Here is a 16,308-nt window from a genome sequence, read left to right as displayed (position 1 = left end):
CCAAAATCAGCCTTGCTGCGCGCAGAAGGCTCCCACAGCTCTGGGGCACCCGAGGTGGCTGCCCCACACCTCTGGGGGGCCCAGCTCCAGCCACGCTGCTCAGGTCACAGGGGTTCCTTTCCTGCTTTTGTACTGGCTGTTCCCTCTGCTGGGATGTCCTCTCCCCACCGGGCATGCGTCGCTCGCTCATTCTCAGCCTGTCCCCATCACAGCACCCTCGACCCTGGCTTCTGCACCTGTGTCTCCCCCGCCATGCTGTGTGGGCCTTGTTTGTCTCACTCCCAGCGGTGTCCCCAGCAGCTGGCATGGCCCAGCTGGTGCCGGAGCAAGGCTGCAGGTGTGAAGGCTCTGCGAAGGTCCTGGGCCACCCCAAGCCGTGGGCCCTTACAGGCCCTAACACCTTGGGACTCAGGGCAGCAGCAGTTCTGTTCCAGCCCTGCAGGGGAGAGGGACACAGACCTGAGTCCTGGGCTGAGGGCTGAGAATCACCTACTCAGCCCGACCCCAGGGCGCTGCCCGCCATGCCCTGGAGAGGATGACACTGCACTCAGTCAGCCTGGGGTCCTGTGCATGGACCCCCTTGGCAGGAAGCTGTAGAGGAGGCTGGTGGTGGCCGGGCTCAGCTGCACATGGTCCCCTCTCCTATCTTAGTGAACGCTGCCTTTCAGGCTCTGAGGGTGTTCGGGCAGGGGAGTGTGCTGTGAGAAGAGGCCAGCGGTGGCAGCCAACACACCCTGCCCTGGATTCAGTCCCAGGGTGCAGGGACAGGGCTGCCCGGCCTGGGTTTTGGAGAGGGCACTAGATCTGTCCAGGAAGTCACCCCCAGCTCCGTGACCTGTCTCACCGTGTGTCCTCTGCCCAGGCAGAACCAGCCTGAACCAGTTTGTGTGGTTCAGGGAGGCCAAAGGAGAGAAAGGGACTGTAAACAAATAGGTCCTTCCTGGAAGGCCACTGGGCCTCCCACACTGGTCATTCTGCCAAGCATGGCAGGTCGAAGGCGCTTTAATACTGACCCCTTGGCCAGTGTGGTGGCTCACGCCTATAATCCCAGCACTTTGGGAGGCCGAGGCGGGCGGATCACCTGAGGTCAGGAGTTCGAGACCAGCCTGGCCAACATGGTGAAAACTCATCTCTACTAAAAATACAAAAATTAGCCAGGCGTGGTTGTGGGCGCCTGTAATCCCAGCTACTTGGGTGAGGCAGGAGAATTGCTTGAACTCGGGAGGCGAAGGTTGCAGTGAGCCAAGATCGCGTTACTGCACTCCAGCCTGGGCAACAGAGTGAAACTCTGTCTCAAAAAAAAAAAAAAAAAAAAATACTGACCCCTTCCGCTTCCCTCACAGGGTGCCCACAGGCCACCAGCAGGCCTTGTCACCTCAAGGGTGGTCTGTGGGTGGTGGTGGCAGCAGGCCCTGGGAGCTGGGCTTCGACCTGCCGAATCAGAATCTGCACTCGAACTGCACCCTCCAGGGTTCTGTCTGCACGTGACCCTCTGAGAACTGGCCCCAGGAGGATGGTGCTAGGCCAGGGAAAGGCCCTGTCGGTGGGGTTTCTGATGCTGTACTGCATGGGCAAGGGACTCCCAGCCCCACGGTCACCACTTCTAGCTGACAGCAACCCCAGTCCATGCCCCAGTCCGGCCAAGGCTGAGGCGCTGGGAAAGACTAGTGCAGAAGCACTCATGGGACACTGTTAAAGGACCTCCAGCTCCGTGGCCAGCATGGGGCCAGGTGTTGGGAGGCCGACCTCGAGTCCCAGGCCCAATGCACACTCACTCTGAGAAAGGCTGGTGTACCTGGGGCCCAGTTTCCCTCTCCATAGCACCAGCCCCAGGGCCAGGCAGGACTGCACGGGGAAGCTCTCAGCCTGGGAGGCCCGGCAGAGCCATACAAATGGCTATTTGTTTCCTCAATTCCATCCACTGAGATCCCCCACACCAAAGTGAATAGGGCAGCAGGCATCGGGCCACGGTCACGGCACCCAGACAGACCTGTGTCCTGCGGGGGTCCGGCCAAGGCACAGCATGAACGTCTGTCTCCTTCAGGCAGCCAGCATACACAAGAACACCCAGTGTGGGGGACAGTGGTAGATTTTTGCCACCTAGCACATTTTCAACCATGGGACAGAGCCATGTCTGAAGCAAGGACACTCCTGGGTTTTGCAACCACCCATCAATAAACTTTCTTTTTTATTATTAAGTGGGGGCAGGGTTTCTGTTCTTGCAACTGAGTCCTGACAGAAAACACTGGTTTCACTGACCACAGGGAGAGCTGAGGACAGGACAAAAAGGCATGAGACAGCTGGACACCTGGAGAGAGGTGACACAGGACAGAGTCCTCACCCGGCTGCCCCAGGCCTCGGGGAGCTCAGGCTGCAGTCCGTAGGCCTGGTGGCACCCACAGCACGGCAGTCTCTGGCTGGGCTTCGGGGAGCCCACATGTCTGATTGGCAGGGCTTGGCTGGCCAGGCTGTGGGTACCAGCGTGGTGGGTGGGCAGGCCTGGGCTTCTAGGCCTGGGCTTCCAGGAGGCCTCCTGGGACTCAGGCTCTTCAGGTGCCTGTTGGGGTGCAGGTGGGTTCTGTGGCTACACTCCCCTCCTGTCTTCCCTCTATGTTCCGAAACCTGCTCTGGTCTCTAGATGTCTGGAGACCTGGGGTCGTCCAGCTCAGGAGGCCATCTGGAGCTGCCGCTGCAGCCTGCAGAGTGTAAGGTGGCGTTTGTTCCCAAGAGGTCTGGGTGTTCTGGGGCTTCCTGAAGGGAAAGGCATTACCTGCGGTGAACCCATAAGGACACAGGTGAAGCCATAAGGACACAGTGTCCAGCAAAAAGGCACTAGGAGTCCAGAGAGAGCCACTCCCCACCGCTGCGCCTGCCACCATGGGATGGGGTCCCGGAGCCCTGGGCAGCTTCTGGAGCTGCCCTCTTGGGGGCCTGGGCAGTGGAGCTGGCTTGGGGACAGATGTTCTGCAGGCCGGGGGGTCAGCTGTGGAAGGCAGACCAGGCCACGCCCGAGGCGTAGAACTCCACGCGGCTGGGCCAGTCGCCGTCCCTGCTGCCTTCCTTGTCCTCGTCGGAGTCATCGTCGTCTCCACTGGACGCTCTGCAGATGGGCCGGGCCAGGTGGGCTGGCTGCCCTGGGGACTCCGCGCCCTGCTCCTCCGCCTCCTCCTGCTGCTGCTGGGCGGCCAGTTCGCGGTAGCACAGGCTGCAGACTCGCACGGGCTTGGGGGACAAGCGCGGGAGCAGGAAGCGCTGGCGCGAGCACTCAGCACAGACCACGAAGCCGCACTTGCGGCAGTGGTGGCGCCTCGTGAGGGCAGAGAAGCGCGTCTGCGTGCAGCGCATGCAGATGTCCGTGGCCTTGTCCGGGATCCAGGGTGCCGCGTGCTCCGTGCTGGGCGGGCGGCCCGTGGCCCGCAGTTGCCGCCGCACGCACTCCTCGATGTGGCTAATCCATTCCTGGCGCTCCGTGGCGGAGGCGGCCGACACCACGAAGGACTTCTTGGCTGTCTTGATCATCCAGCGGTTCTTGGCCTGCAGCGTCTCCGGCAACAGCTCCAGTGTGACCTCCTCCAGGGGGATGATGTGCTGGCTGCGGTACTTGCGCTTGTTGAGCACGATGCTGCCATACACCAGGATGTCGTTGAAGAGGAAGAAGATGCGCGGCTTGGCCTTCTTGCGGCACTCCTTGGTCAGCACGCCCTCGCCCAGCAGCACTCGGCCTGGCAGAGCCAGCGGCTGCCCCGAGGCCCCGAAGCAGCTTTCCACCGCCGCGATGCGCTGGCTGTTGATCTCCGTGTTGGCCAAGTGGTCCACCATCGTCTCCAGCTGCCGGCTGTAGGAGAAGACAGACAAGGAGTATGTCCAGGCTCAGGCATGGGGGTGTCAGAACCACGCTGCCCACCCCCAACTCACTAACCCACCATGCCAGGCAGCCCACTGACTGCCCACAGTACCCTGCAGGCCTGCCCTGGGGCACCACCCCAGAAGCTGACCCTTAGATGGGAGTACAGGGAACTACGGGGAGGGAAGGGGGATTCCCCAGTAAAGGGGATGTGGAGGCCAGACAGGGATGGGAAGGCAGCCATAAAGTGTCCTACTTAGGCCAGGTGCAGCGGTTCACGCCTGTGGTTCCAGCGCTTTGGAAGGCTGAGGCAGGAGGAGGCTTGAGCCCAGGAGTTTGAGGCTACAGTGAGCTATGATCACGCCACTACACTCTAGCTAGGTGACTGAGTAGAGTCTATCTCTTAAAAAAAGAAAAAGTGCTACGGAGCCGGCTACCACTGTGGGCAGCAGAGGGCAGAGGTTCAGCCCTGCTGGGGAGCCTTGAAAAACAGGGCGGAACAGGCCTCAACAGGACATCAGAACGGTCCGTGCCAGGAGACCTGGGTGTCTCCACCCCCAACCCATCCCTGACTCTGCCATCCACCAAACCAAGCTGTCACAGGCCCTGCAACCCATGCACCCACCCAGTGAGTGCAGCAGTCACCACCACCATCACAAGCACAGGCGCCGAGTGCTTCCTCTCAGCCAAGCGTGACTATCTCATTTAGTCCTCACCCAACCCCAGAAGGCAGAATCCCCACTTTACAGGAGGGGAACTGAGGCGATGCTAGGAGGCAGGGGCCCTGGAGCTCGCACTATGCTGCCCTCCCGAGTGGAGTGTGAGGCCACACAGGCCCCTCTGTTGGTGCCCCAAGCACTAAGCACTAACTCAGAGCTCATGCCGGGCGCCCCCTTCTTGGTCCACACACACACCAGCCCACCATACTCACGACCTTGAAGACCCCATAAATGCCATAGATTCCCCATTCCAAGCCTCCAGTCTTGGCCTCTCCAAGCTCTAGGAGGGCTCTCAGCATAGATGTTCACCTGCTTGTCTAATAAGCTCCTCAAACTCAACACATCCAACATCAAACCTCCACAGACCTGCGCCTCTTCGTCTCCTTCAGTGACACCACCATTCACCCAGCAGTTCAAACCCCAGACCTAGGACACATCTTTGAATCTCCCCCTTCCTGTACCTCTAACATTCAAGCCATGAGTAAATCTCATCATCTTTACCTCTCAAATCTAGCCTGCCCATTTCTCAGCACATAACTCTGACACCATATCGGTGGCAAGGTGCCATTGTGACCTGAGACAGGCTGTCCCAGGGTCGGCTCCTTCCTGCAACGGGTTCTCAGTTCCTTTTCGAAAGGGTTCTCCCTGACAATCCCAGCTCAGGCAGCCTCTTCCCACACCCAGGACAGGCATTGGTAATCCATGGTCTGAGAGTCAAATCCGGCCCTCAGCCTGCTTTTGTTAAAGAGTTATTGGGACACAGCCACATTCGTTCATTTATTATTGTCTCTGGTGGCTTCCACACTGCAATGGGAGAGTTGAGTGTTGGTCACAGGGACTACATGGTGACAAAGCCTAAAATATTCACCACCTGGCCCTTTGTAGAAAGGGTCTGCTGGCCACTTCTCTGGGATTCAATCGTTTTTCTTTGTGGGATTTAACAGGACCTGCTGTTTGCTCGTCTACTCATTGCTTGTGTGTTTTCTGCTTCCCCGCTCAGTTCTTAGCTCCATGAGAACAGGAGCCTCTTCTTGTTCATTGTGTCCACAATTCTTGGAGCCATGCCAAGCACATACTAGATGCTTCATAAGTAGCTTGGCACGGTTCCAAGCAGGTCCCAAGGCCCACCATGCATGACTCAGCTCTTACCTCTGCAGAGGAAGAGGTGAGAGGTGGCCCCACCACCACCAGGTGCACACATGCATTCCGGTACACATGGAACACCTGGGGCTGAGCTGATCACACCCATAGTGTTTCTGGGTCACTGAGCAGCAGTTCTGAGCCTGGCCACCAGTAGAAAGCCAGAGTGGGGCCCCAGTGTGAGGGTAGATGCATTGCACAACAGAAGATGCTGGGCCCTCGAGTCCCGTTCCACTTGCCCTTGCAGATCACAAGTGTCCTGAGAAGGGCTGCCCACACTGCCTTACGTAAGAACTGCTATTTTTAGCTTGCTGATCTTGGCTGTACACTGCAAACCTAGGGGATTACCAGTGACAGACCTGACCTGTCCCGCCATGACTGATCACCGAGTACCTGGCTGATGGACAATCTGACAAAACCAGAACTGCATTCCACAAAGAGCAATGACTGCCCAGCAGAGACAACCAAAATGCCTACCAGCAGGGAAAAGGATAAAAACCCGGGGCTACTCACGCAATGAGAGATACAGATCAATGTGGTCTGACGGCAAACAACAAACACAGAGTGGAAAAACACAACCTGTAGAATGTTGTATGTAAAGTGACACCACTTATGCAGGAATTACATAACATTCTGAAAGTGTTCAAGAACTGTATCTATGAATAAAAATAGGTAGGAGGAAGGCCAGGCACAGTGTCTCACACCTGTAATTCCAGCTACTCGGGAGGCTGAGGCAGAAGAATCGCTTGAACCCAGGAGGCAGAGGTTGCAGTGAGCCAAGATGGTGCCATCGCACTCCAGCCTGTGTGACAGAGTGAGATTCCATCTCAAAAAAAAAAAAAAAAAAAAAAAAGAGGGGAAAAAAACAAAACAAAAAATAAATAATAAGTGTTGGTGAGGGTGTGGAGAAACTGGAACCTGTGCACTGCTGATGAGAATATGAACTGGTGCAGCCCCTAAGGAAAACAGTATGGAAGTTCCTTAAAAAGTTAAAAATACTCACGCCTGTAATCCCAGCACTTTGGGAGGCCGAGGAGGGGGGATCACGAGGTCAGGAGATCTAGACCATCCTGGCCAACACGGTGAAACTCTGTCTCTTAAAATACAAAAAATTAGCCTGGTGTGGTGGCGGGTGCCTGTAGTCCCAGCTACTCGGGAGGCTGAAGCAGGAGAATGGCATGAACCCGGAAGGCGAAGCTTGCAGTGAGCCGAGATCGCACCACTGTGCTCCAGCCTGGGCGACAGAGTGAGTGAGACTCCTTCTCAAAAAAAAAAAAAAAGGTTAAAAACAGAACTACCATATGATCCAGCAATGCCACTTCTGGATATATATCCAGACTGAAAGCAGGAACTAAAATAAATATCTGCTTTCCCATGTTCATATCAGCATCATTCACAATAGCCAAGAGGTGGAAGCAACTCAAACGTCTATCAATGGGAGAACGGATGAACAAAATGTGGAACATACGTACCATGGAATACTATTCAGCCTCAAAAAGGAAGGTAATTCTGACTCACACTACAACACGAATGAGCCCTGAGGACATCATGCTAAGTAAAGCAGGCCCATCACAAAAGGACAAATACTATAATAACTTATATGAGATATACAAACTGATCAAATTCATAGAGACAGAAAATAGAATGGTGGTTGCCAGGGGCTGCCGGAAGGGGAATGGGGAGGTTGTCTGGGTATGGAGTTTCAGTTTTAAATGATTAAAACGTTTTAGAGGCCAGGTGCGGTGGCTCATGCCTGTAATCCCAGCATTTTGGGAGGCCAAAGGCAGGCGGATCACTTGAGGTCAGGAGTTTGAGACCAGCCTGGCCAATATGGTGAAACCCTGTCTCTACTAAAAATACAAAAATTAGCCAGGGATGGTGGCGCATACCTATAGTCCCAGCTACTGAGGAGGCTGAGGCAGGAGAATCACTTGAACCTAGGACGAGATCGCACCACTGCACTCCAGCCTGGGCATCACAGTGAGTTCCATCTCAGAAAAAAAAAAAAAAAAAAAAAAAGTTTTGGAGATCTGTTGCACAACAATGGGAATATACTTAACACTACTGAATTGTACACTTGAAAATAGTTAGAATGGTAAAAATAAAAGATAGGAAGGAGAAAGTCAGGAGTAAGTAGCCTGGGGAGAGGACGTAGATGTGACCAGGAATGGAGGGCTCAGATTGGATTCCACTTTCCTCTATAAGGTTTCATTTAAAAAAAAAATTTTTTTTAAAAAGGCAACAGCAAACATGATGAAATCCGAATGTCTGCCAGTTTCAAGAAATGGGAACACGTGTTGCTTCTTCTAATTTAAGGTCTTCAAAAAGAAAAGAATTACAGGCCAGTGTCTGGATTGAGTCCTGGGCTCCATGGGCTGGGGGCCGCTGAGCATGTCTCATGATGGGATGCCTGGCTGGGCCTGATAGGGTGACCACATGGCATCCAGGCCTGGGCACCTGCAGGGGATGTCAGGAGCCCCGAAGAAGCAAGGCCACGTGTGCCCCCAGCCCACCTGTGTGCTGAGAAGTCAGGCCGCTGGTGAAATGGGATGAAAACCCAATCCTGAGACTGCAGACCAAAGCCTCCACATTCAGTAGCTGACGCAGGTGGGCTTTGTGCCCAGAGAGCAGGTAGCCCTCCCGCAACCCTGGGGGCTTGTTGAGCTCTGGAGACTGGGCCAGCCAAGTGGACGGCATGGAGGAAGGGAAGGAGCAGCACCAGGCAGAAGAGAGCCGCAGGCAGGGGTGCCCAATCCACCCTGGACCCGGCCAGCAGAGGGCAGATTCCATGACACTGTCTCTGCAGCCCTTGGAGGGGGTGCAGGACACTCCACATGGGACCCCCTTGCTGCTCTGCCCCCATCCGTGACTCACAGACCCTCTCTAGGCTCTTAGGGCTAGTGTCCAGCTGCTGATGGTAAAATGTGGACCAGGAAGGGCTAGGAAGGGCATCTGGTGGCGATGAAAGGGGCTGGGCTGAGAGCTGACCCCACACACTGACTGGGGCAGACATGCCCCGTTTTGTGAACCTGCAGAGGGTCCCAGGTTGGGCGAGGGGCGGGGCAGACAACATCCTCCTGGGAGCTGCCCCTGCATGCGCACCTTCTCTACATGACCACAACTTTACACCCTGGTTTGACCTGGCCTGTAGGTTTTTCTTGGCAAATACAGCAGCCCTGAGTTAGACGGGGAATGCTTTTTTCTTTCTTTCTTTCTTTTTTTTTTCTGAGACATTGTCTTGCTTTGTTGCCCAGGCTGAAGCACAGTGGCACAATCAGGGCTAACTGCAGCCTCGAACTCCAGGGCTCAAGAAAGCCTCCCGCCTCAGCCTCCTGAGTAGCTGGGACCACAGGCATGCACCAGCATGCCTGGCTAATTTTTAAATTTGTTTTAGAGGCGAGGGTTCACTATGTTGCTTAGATAGGTCTTGAACTCCTGGCCTCAAGCAATCCTCCCTCCTCAGACTCCCAAAGTGCTGGGATCGCAGGTATGAGCCACTGAGCCCAGCTGGGAATCCTTTTTTTTTTTTTTTTAATTGTTCTCACCAGGGAAGTGAACCTCCCTTGCTTAGCACGGGGGAGGAAAAAGCTGAGCCCTGTCCTTACTCATTTGGGGCCGGCCTGCCTTGGGAAGATGTTGGTGACAGAGCTTCCTGGCAGCCTCTGGGCCCTGAGTGCCTGTATTGGCCCCAGTGTGGCCCCAGGGCTGCTGGTAGAGGGGTGACTGTGGCGCAGGCTCAGTAAGCCTGGGAGACCAGGCAACGAACAGACCTGCATCTTTCTTTGAGGGTTCAGAGGGGTGGGGGCTCTCAGGCTCAGCAATCCTGCTGCCTGCACAGGGGCTGGAGGTGCTCACGTGAGCACTGCGGCTTGGGAGCCACATCCTGAGAGCCACCGCGTGGCTGCAGAAGCTGTGAAGCCAGGTTCTGTATGTGGCAGCCCAGGTGTGATACGTGATCAACAGCAGGGGCTGGAGAGCTACACCAAATCTGGGCCACTGCCAGCTTTTCTAAATCCAGTTTTATTCAAACACAGCCATGTGGGACAGAGGCTGAATGGCTGGCAAAACCTAAACTATTTGCTACCAGCTCTTGACCGGAAAGGTTAGCCAACCCCTGATCTACAGCACGGCAGGTTGTAAAATGTATAATGCACACACTGCAGGGCGCGCTGAACAGGCTACACAAGGTACTGTCCTGACGGGAGTCATCCTGTCCTCTCTCCTACTTGGGTCACAGCATTTTGGATAAATGAGAGATGTGTGGGGTCCCAATATGGTAGCCCTGGAAAGTAGGAGCTGAGCAGCAGCACGGGATGGGGTGGGGGCTGTAACTGCTCTGCCTCGGGTTACACGTGGAGAACCTGCTCAGGGGCGTGCGGGGCCAGGGTCACCAAGGGAATCAGAGTTCTGGGGGTAGCTCAGCCCTTTGGACTTTCCCTTGACTTCCAGATCGGGGCTCCTCCTTCCCTGCAGGGACCTGGGCCGCACGCAGACCCACCCTGCTTCCATGGCTGCCTGATTTCATTTTCCAAATATTTATGAGTCCCACTGTGTGCCAGACACTGCGAGGTTACAGCCGGGAGCTGGAGACCAGGCCCGTCAGGAATGCACACTTCTTTCCAGTGAGACTAGAAGTACATTCACAGGGTCTTTTCTGAGAGCCAGTGCTAAACACTGTGAAGAAAAAGACTGGTGCGCCCAGCAGGGCAGGGGCTGGGAGGACGGTGGAGGTAGAGGAAGGCCTTGGGAGGAAGTGAACTCACTCCAGCCTGAAGTCAGCTGTGCAAAGATCTAGGGGCAGAGCTCAGGTCCTGGGGAGCAGCTCAAGGTGGAATGGGTGAAGTCAGGCTGCGGAGGAAGGAGCGATGGGGCAAGGAGGACAGATGAGGTTGCAGTGCCGGCAGGGGCCATCCTGCAGGCTCCCAGGCCAGCGTGAGGATGTGAGGTTTTCTCCATGTGCATTGAGACGGCAGCATCAGGCGCCAAGCCTCCTCTCCCTCCACAGGGGCGGCCCCTGGGCTCTGTCCACCCCTGTGATTCCTGGAAGGCCCTCCTCCGGGAAGAGACCAGTAATAAAAAACAAAGCAAAACAAAACTGGAAGTGCCGCCGACTGAGCACTTAGAGCTCACCAGGCACAAAGTTAAGCATATTACGTGCATTATTTCACTTAATCCTCACAAAAGCCCCCTTGGGGAAGGCACTTCCACCACATCAAAGTCACTGCCCAAGGTCCTTGCTGAGTGATCAGGAAGCTCGGCTCCAAAATAACCATGAGCTGTGGAAAGCTGCACTCAACCAGAGACCAAATCAGAATTCCAGAAGTCAGAGTCCAGCGGGTGTTGCCTGCGCTCCAAATGCCTGATGCCCACCCCATCCCGAGCAGGTCCGTCAGCTTGGCTGGGCTGTCCCACCCTCCAGGCCACACTGGCCAATCCCCCTTCCTTCCTCGGGGTGGGCTGGGTTGGGCAGGTCCCCTAGCTCGCCCAGGGCCGCCTGGCCTGTGTCTTGGCAGCCCGGAGGGCTGACGTGTGCAGGGACGCAGGCCGAAGTCAGAGTCATCTCGGCTCACACAGTCCAGTGGGAACGACGCTGTGCAGAGGGACGATCCCAGGGCATTAGGGGACTACCTCCCCACCTCCTTGGCCTCTGACCCTCTCTGGCCGGGAGATACCAGAGGTGTTCAAATTCCAAAGGAGTGCTCCCCTTGGGCTGCAGAGACCAAGTTTCAGGGTGGCTCGGAACCTCCGCTTTCCCACCTGCAAAGGGGCTGACCACACCTCTGCCCTACACGGCCCGCCAGGTGTTGGGGAAACGAGAAAGGAGGGAGATTCCAGGCCGCCTCTCTCTGCGGGCCTGCTCAATAGTTTCCTCTCTGAGATGGGAGCAGTGCCCGACCCTGTTTCCCTTGGCAGCTCCCACTAAGATTCACAAACTTAACTGCTCCAGAGGAACTGGAACCCCAGCGCCCCCCGACGCGCCCCTGCCCAGGGGGACAGTGGTCCCATCCAGGCCTCCAGACTGCAGACTGGGACCGAGAAGAGAGGTCCCGACGGCCACACGAGGCCAGGATCCCGCAAACACCACCAGCGACCGGGTGCGCTGAGACCCCTGCAGTCCCGGGTGGCCCGCGACCCCCTCACCCCCACCAGCTTACACCTGCGCGTTTCCCCGGGGATTCCGCCTCGGACCCTCTGACCCCTGACCGCTCTCCCTCGCTCTCCCCAGGCTCCCTGCAGGTTCACCCCGCAAGCCGCCCAGGAGCGCCCTTCCCCGGCCTCTTCTTGGGCTGGAGTCCGCGGCACTGCGCCCCGCCCGCCCAGGAGCCGCCAAGACCGCGCGGCCCGAGGGAGCTCGCTTGTCCGGGGGTTGGTGATGGGAGACTCGCCTCATGCGTCTGCCCCGCGACCCGCAGCCCGGCCGGGGGACGGTAGGGGACTCACCTCCTGCGCCGGCCCCGCGCCCAACCCCCGAGTCTGCACCGCAGCCGCCAGGGTCCCCTCCCGCTCCGCCCAGGTCCCCGCCAGCTCCGCCGGACACGCCCCCGCGGTGGCTCGGCCAATCGGAGCCCGGGAAGTGGGAGGGGCGGGGCTTGGGCGCGGCTATCGGAGGGCGCCCGAGCTCGTGCGCCCTGCAGGTCCGGGGCTGGGCGGGACTGGCGCCCGTGTTTGACCCCCCTGGCCCCGCCCGGCTTCCCTTTCCGCTCGCCGCTGCCCCACGCGGAGCGCGACTGCTGTCACCCGCTGGGACTGCGACCCTGGCCTTGGGCAGGGGTGGGGTGGGGGCGCCCGCGACTGCGAGACCTGCGGGGCTTGGCGGGGAAAGGGGCAGTGGGAGGCTTGTGCCTTTTGGTGCCTCCGGCGGGCCTCACAGCACAGTCACCCTCAGCGGTCAATAATCGTAATATGAAAATGCAGCAGCACTTTATAACCTTTTTTTTTTTTTTTTTTTTGAGACGGGGTCTCCCTCTGTCGCCCAGGCTGGAGTGCAATGGCGCGGTCACGGCTCACTGACGCCTGCACAGAAATCATCCTGACCCCAGAAGAATTAGCCCACCAGGACCAGCTAGTTTTTGTATTTTTGTACAGACGGAGGTCTCGGGCTGGTCTTGAACCCAGCCTGCCCAGGCTGGTCTCGAACCCCTGAGCTCAAGCGATCCTCTCGCCTTGACCTCCTAAAGTGCTGGGATTTCAGTAGTGAGCCACCGCGCCTGTCCTATTTTAAGCTTTTTATAGTGGAAAATTTCAAACTGAAGGAAAGAGAATAGTCCAGGGGACCCTGGTGCCCGTCACCCAGGTCCAACATTAGCAGTAAGTTATGTCACCCCTGGCTCAACCGCACCTGAGAGCCCCCTGTGTGGCTCAGAAGGAAATTCCCAGGCCTCAGTGCCCGGAGGCCTTCCTGGCCCTCCCTGGCCTCGTCCCCACAGGTCCTCTCAAATGGGCTTCTTCCTGTTCCTTAAAGCCCCAGGCCTTTGCTTCTACCTCCATCAGGCCTCAAACTGTCACCTCCTCAGGGAGGCTGCCCTGGCCACTCAAAGTGGTTCCCTGTCTCGACCCCATCTCCCTCCACAGTCACCCGTGTTTGTAATTTTGCAAAGCATCTCCCAACCCAGAGTCCTCTCCTGAGGCCACTGGTGGGATTCAGGGCTGCCTACCAGGCTGTGGCTTCTGTGGAATGCTCATAAACAAGTCATGCTGGTGGCTTGCTTCCCACCCAGGCTGTGAGCCCCACGGGCCAGACGGTAATTTCTTCTCGTGTTCAGACAGGACTTTCTTCTCGTTCACCCCTGCATCCCGAACGCTGAGAATGGGCAGCGCGTAGGAGGAACGCAGTCCCTACCTGTCACATAGATGCAGGTTGTCTTACCAAATAGAACGCTGCCTGGGCACCCTGAGAGGGGTGGCTCAGGCCGGGGCAGGCCTGCTGGGCCAGGACCAGGTGAGACGGGAGCAGCGGGAGGAGGGTTGATGGGCTGTGGGGCCGTGGGGCTGGAGCTAGAAGAGGTGCCTGCTCTCTTGGCAGAGGGCTATGGGCGAGGCTGTGAGGTGGGCCCAGTGCTGGAGACGGGCCTCTCCCAGCTGAGAAGGGAAGGGAAAGGGGGTGAGGGAGGGGGAGGGAGAGGGGACAGGCAAGTGAGAGGGCCACCAGCTGTGGCCTTGGGGAGCCCCCTCCCCACTACCACCTCATGGCGCCCACCCACTGCCATTGCCCTCATCAGCAAGGACAGCTTTTATGAGCATTCGACAGAAGTCACCGCCTGGTAAGTAACGCTGAACCCCACAAGACCCGAATAATGTCTGTTTGCTTTCAAAGTGTTTAAACATTTTTAAAATGCATTGCTGTGAACATTTCATATGTGGAGAGTTCACATAAAAATCAGAATCTTCAGCTGCTCTTAAATCAGAAGGTTTGAGAATGCGAGTCCTCTTTAGAGGGGCCCTGTGTTCTCTCCTCCACTATGGTCCCCACACTCCCTCTGGTTTCCCCCTTGGGGCACTTTACCCACTTTCGCACCTCCAGATGAATATACGTTTGGGTTTACAAGTCCTGAAGGGGCAGCCAGGCCTCTATACCACAGAGAGCAGAAAACACAAGGTCTGAGATCTCACAGGCTGAGTAATAATCAGGAGGGTCAGTGGGGCCATTGGGATGCTGAGAAACACCATCTCCAGTGTACACACTGCTTGTCACCAGCGGGTGGAGGGGGACTTCAAGCTGAGCCTTCACGGCTGAGATCCATGACTGCTCAGTGCCAGCTCCGCCACCTCCCCAGCAAGGGGTTGCTTCTCATGGAGGGTAGGCCCTGGCTGGGGTGGAGGTGGCCGTGAGACTTGGAAGGGAGCCAGTCCCCTGGGAAGGCAGGGCTGTCTCTTTATAATGGTGTCCTGGCATCTAACACCTTGTCCGTACAGAGGAGGCCTCGGGAGAAGGAAGCCTTTTCATGACTGGGAAACTAGAGGGAGGATGTGTTGGTCCTGCAATCAGGAGACCCCTCCTAGCCTTGTCCTGCTGGTGGTCCAGGGCCCACTTGGACCTCAGTCTCCTCTTCTGTCCTTCCTTCCAGCTATGGATCTGAATGGCGCTCCAAGAAACGCCCTGGAGGCAGCACACACTGGTCTCCCAGCTGTCCATCCACTTCCCAGCGGGGCTGGCTGTGCGTGGGGACAGCTGGGTGGAGGGTGGAGGGCCTCGCTCCTCCAAATAAGAGAGGAAAAACTCGTGACTCAGGGGCAGGCAGAAGTTGAGTCAGCCAAGCCACAAAGCTGTGGAAAGAATGAAGTTTCTCCGAGGCGTTTGCTACTTCTCAGGAAAGAAGCCCTTTCGGAGGAAAAGCTGGCTTCCAGACTGCGGGAACCCGGGTTTCAGAAAAGCAGTGGGGCTCGGGATTTTCAAGTTAGGGATTCTGGCAACCACCTCTGTGCTCAAAGCCAGGAATTTTTTTTGGATCGTTTATTAAGTTCTGTCTACATGCCAAGCACTGTGTGCTAAACATTTTATGTTATCTTACCTCTTCCCACACTAAAGCTGTCATTCCCAGCTTTCAGTTTAAGAAACTGAAATAGGCACTGAAATAGGCACTGAAATAGGATGAACACAAACATTCCAGCAAGAGAGAGAGAAAACAAAGGAGGCAGAATATTAGCAATTGGTAAATTGGGGTCAGGAGTCTCCAATCTTTTTCTGTAAAGGGCCAAATGTTAAGTACTTTGGGCTTTGAGAGCCAGGATCTCTACGGCAACTATTGAACTTCACCGTTGCAAAGCAAAAGCAGCCACAAACAATACTTAAACAAGAGAGTTAACGTCATGGACCCTGATATTTGAATTTCATGTAATTTTCATGTGTTATGAAAAATTCTTTTAAAATTTTTTTCCAACCATTTAAAAAAGTTAAAAACCATTCTTAGCTCATACAAAACCAGGATGTGGGCTGAAGTTTACCAATCCCTGATCTCTGGCTATTCGTTGAACTTTTCTTATAACTGTTCCATTGATTTGAAAGTTTTCAAAACAAAAAATTGGGATAACAAATTAAAGAAAAACAAAGGAAACAGAGGTCCTACTGTTTAGATTGGGCAGATCCTGAAACTGACCCTAAATTTGTCTGATTCCCAAACTACTACATGCTGTGTTCTTTTTAAAAAATTATTTTTATTTTATTTCAATTTATTTATTTATTAGAGATGAGGTCTTACTTGTCACTCAGGCTGGAGTGCAGTGGCACAATCATGGCTCACTGCAGCTTCTACCTCCTGAGCTCAAGCGATCCTCTTGCCTCAGCCTCCTGAGTAACTGGGACTATGGGCCCATGCGACTTCGCCCAGCTAACTTTTTAAATTTTGGGTAGAGATGTAGGGGAGAGAGGCGGGGTGGGGGGGGTCTCTCTATGTTGCTCAGGCTCGTCTTGAACACCTGACCTTGTGATCCTCCCAGCTTTACCTCCTAAAGTGCTGGAACTAAAGGCACACACCATCACACCTAGCTAATTTAAAAAATCTTTTGTAGAGACCAGGTCTCACTATGTTGGCCAGGCTGGTCTCAAACACTTGGGTTCAAGTAATCCTCCTGTCTCAGTCTCCCAAAGTGCTGGGACTACAGGTGTGA

General features: G+C 55.9%; 1 protein-coding gene and 1 long non-coding RNA gene across 4 annotated transcripts; one reads left to right on the top strand and one right to left on the bottom strand.

Annotated features, from left to right (window-relative positions):
- Positions 1–2,156: 2,156 nt before the first annotated feature.
- On the bottom strand, positions 2,157–12,226 carry PLEKHF1 (pleckstrin homology and FYVE domain containing 1). 3 transcript variants are annotated; one of them, XM_063719436.1, is made up of 4 exons: positions 12,145–12,206; positions 6,707–6,962; positions 6,408–6,505; positions 2,157–3,835 (listed from the first exon to the last, which is right to left on the bottom strand). In XM_063719436.1, exon 4 carries the CDS (start codon positions 3,817–3,819, stop codon positions 2,980–2,982), a length of 840 nt encoding a protein of 279 aa, XP_063575506.1. In that variant the 5' UTR covers positions 3,820–3,835; positions 6,408–6,505; positions 6,707–6,962; positions 12,145–12,206; the 3' UTR covers positions 2,157–2,979. The 3 variants fall into 3 exon arrangements, with proteins under 3 accessions (XP_063575506.1, XP_054394783.2, XP_003779171.3); XM_054538808.2 differs by lacking the exon at positions 6,707–6,962 and having other exon boundaries at positions 12,145–12,220; XM_003779123.4 differs by lacking the exons at positions 6,408–6,505; positions 6,707–6,962 and having other exon boundaries at positions 12,145–12,226.
- Positions 12,227–12,407: 181 nt separating this feature from the next.
- LOC134760635 (uncharacterized) lies at positions 12,408–15,939 on the top strand. The gene is made up of 3 exons (XR_010138476.1): positions 12,408–13,011; positions 13,467–13,642; positions 14,769–15,939. It is a non-coding gene; the product is annotated as an uncharacterized LOC134760635 (long non-coding RNA).
- The last annotated feature ends 369 nt before the right edge of the window (positions 15,940–16,308 follow it).

Source organism: Pongo abelii, chromosome 20, assembly GCF_028885655.2.
Source record: "Pongo abelii isolate AG06213 chromosome 20, NHGRI_mPonAbe1-v2.0_pri, whole genome shotgun sequence".
NCBI lineage: Eukaryota > Metazoa > Chordata > Mammalia > Primates > Hominidae > Pongo > Pongo abelii.
This window is presented reverse-complemented; position numbering and strand designations above follow the sequence as displayed.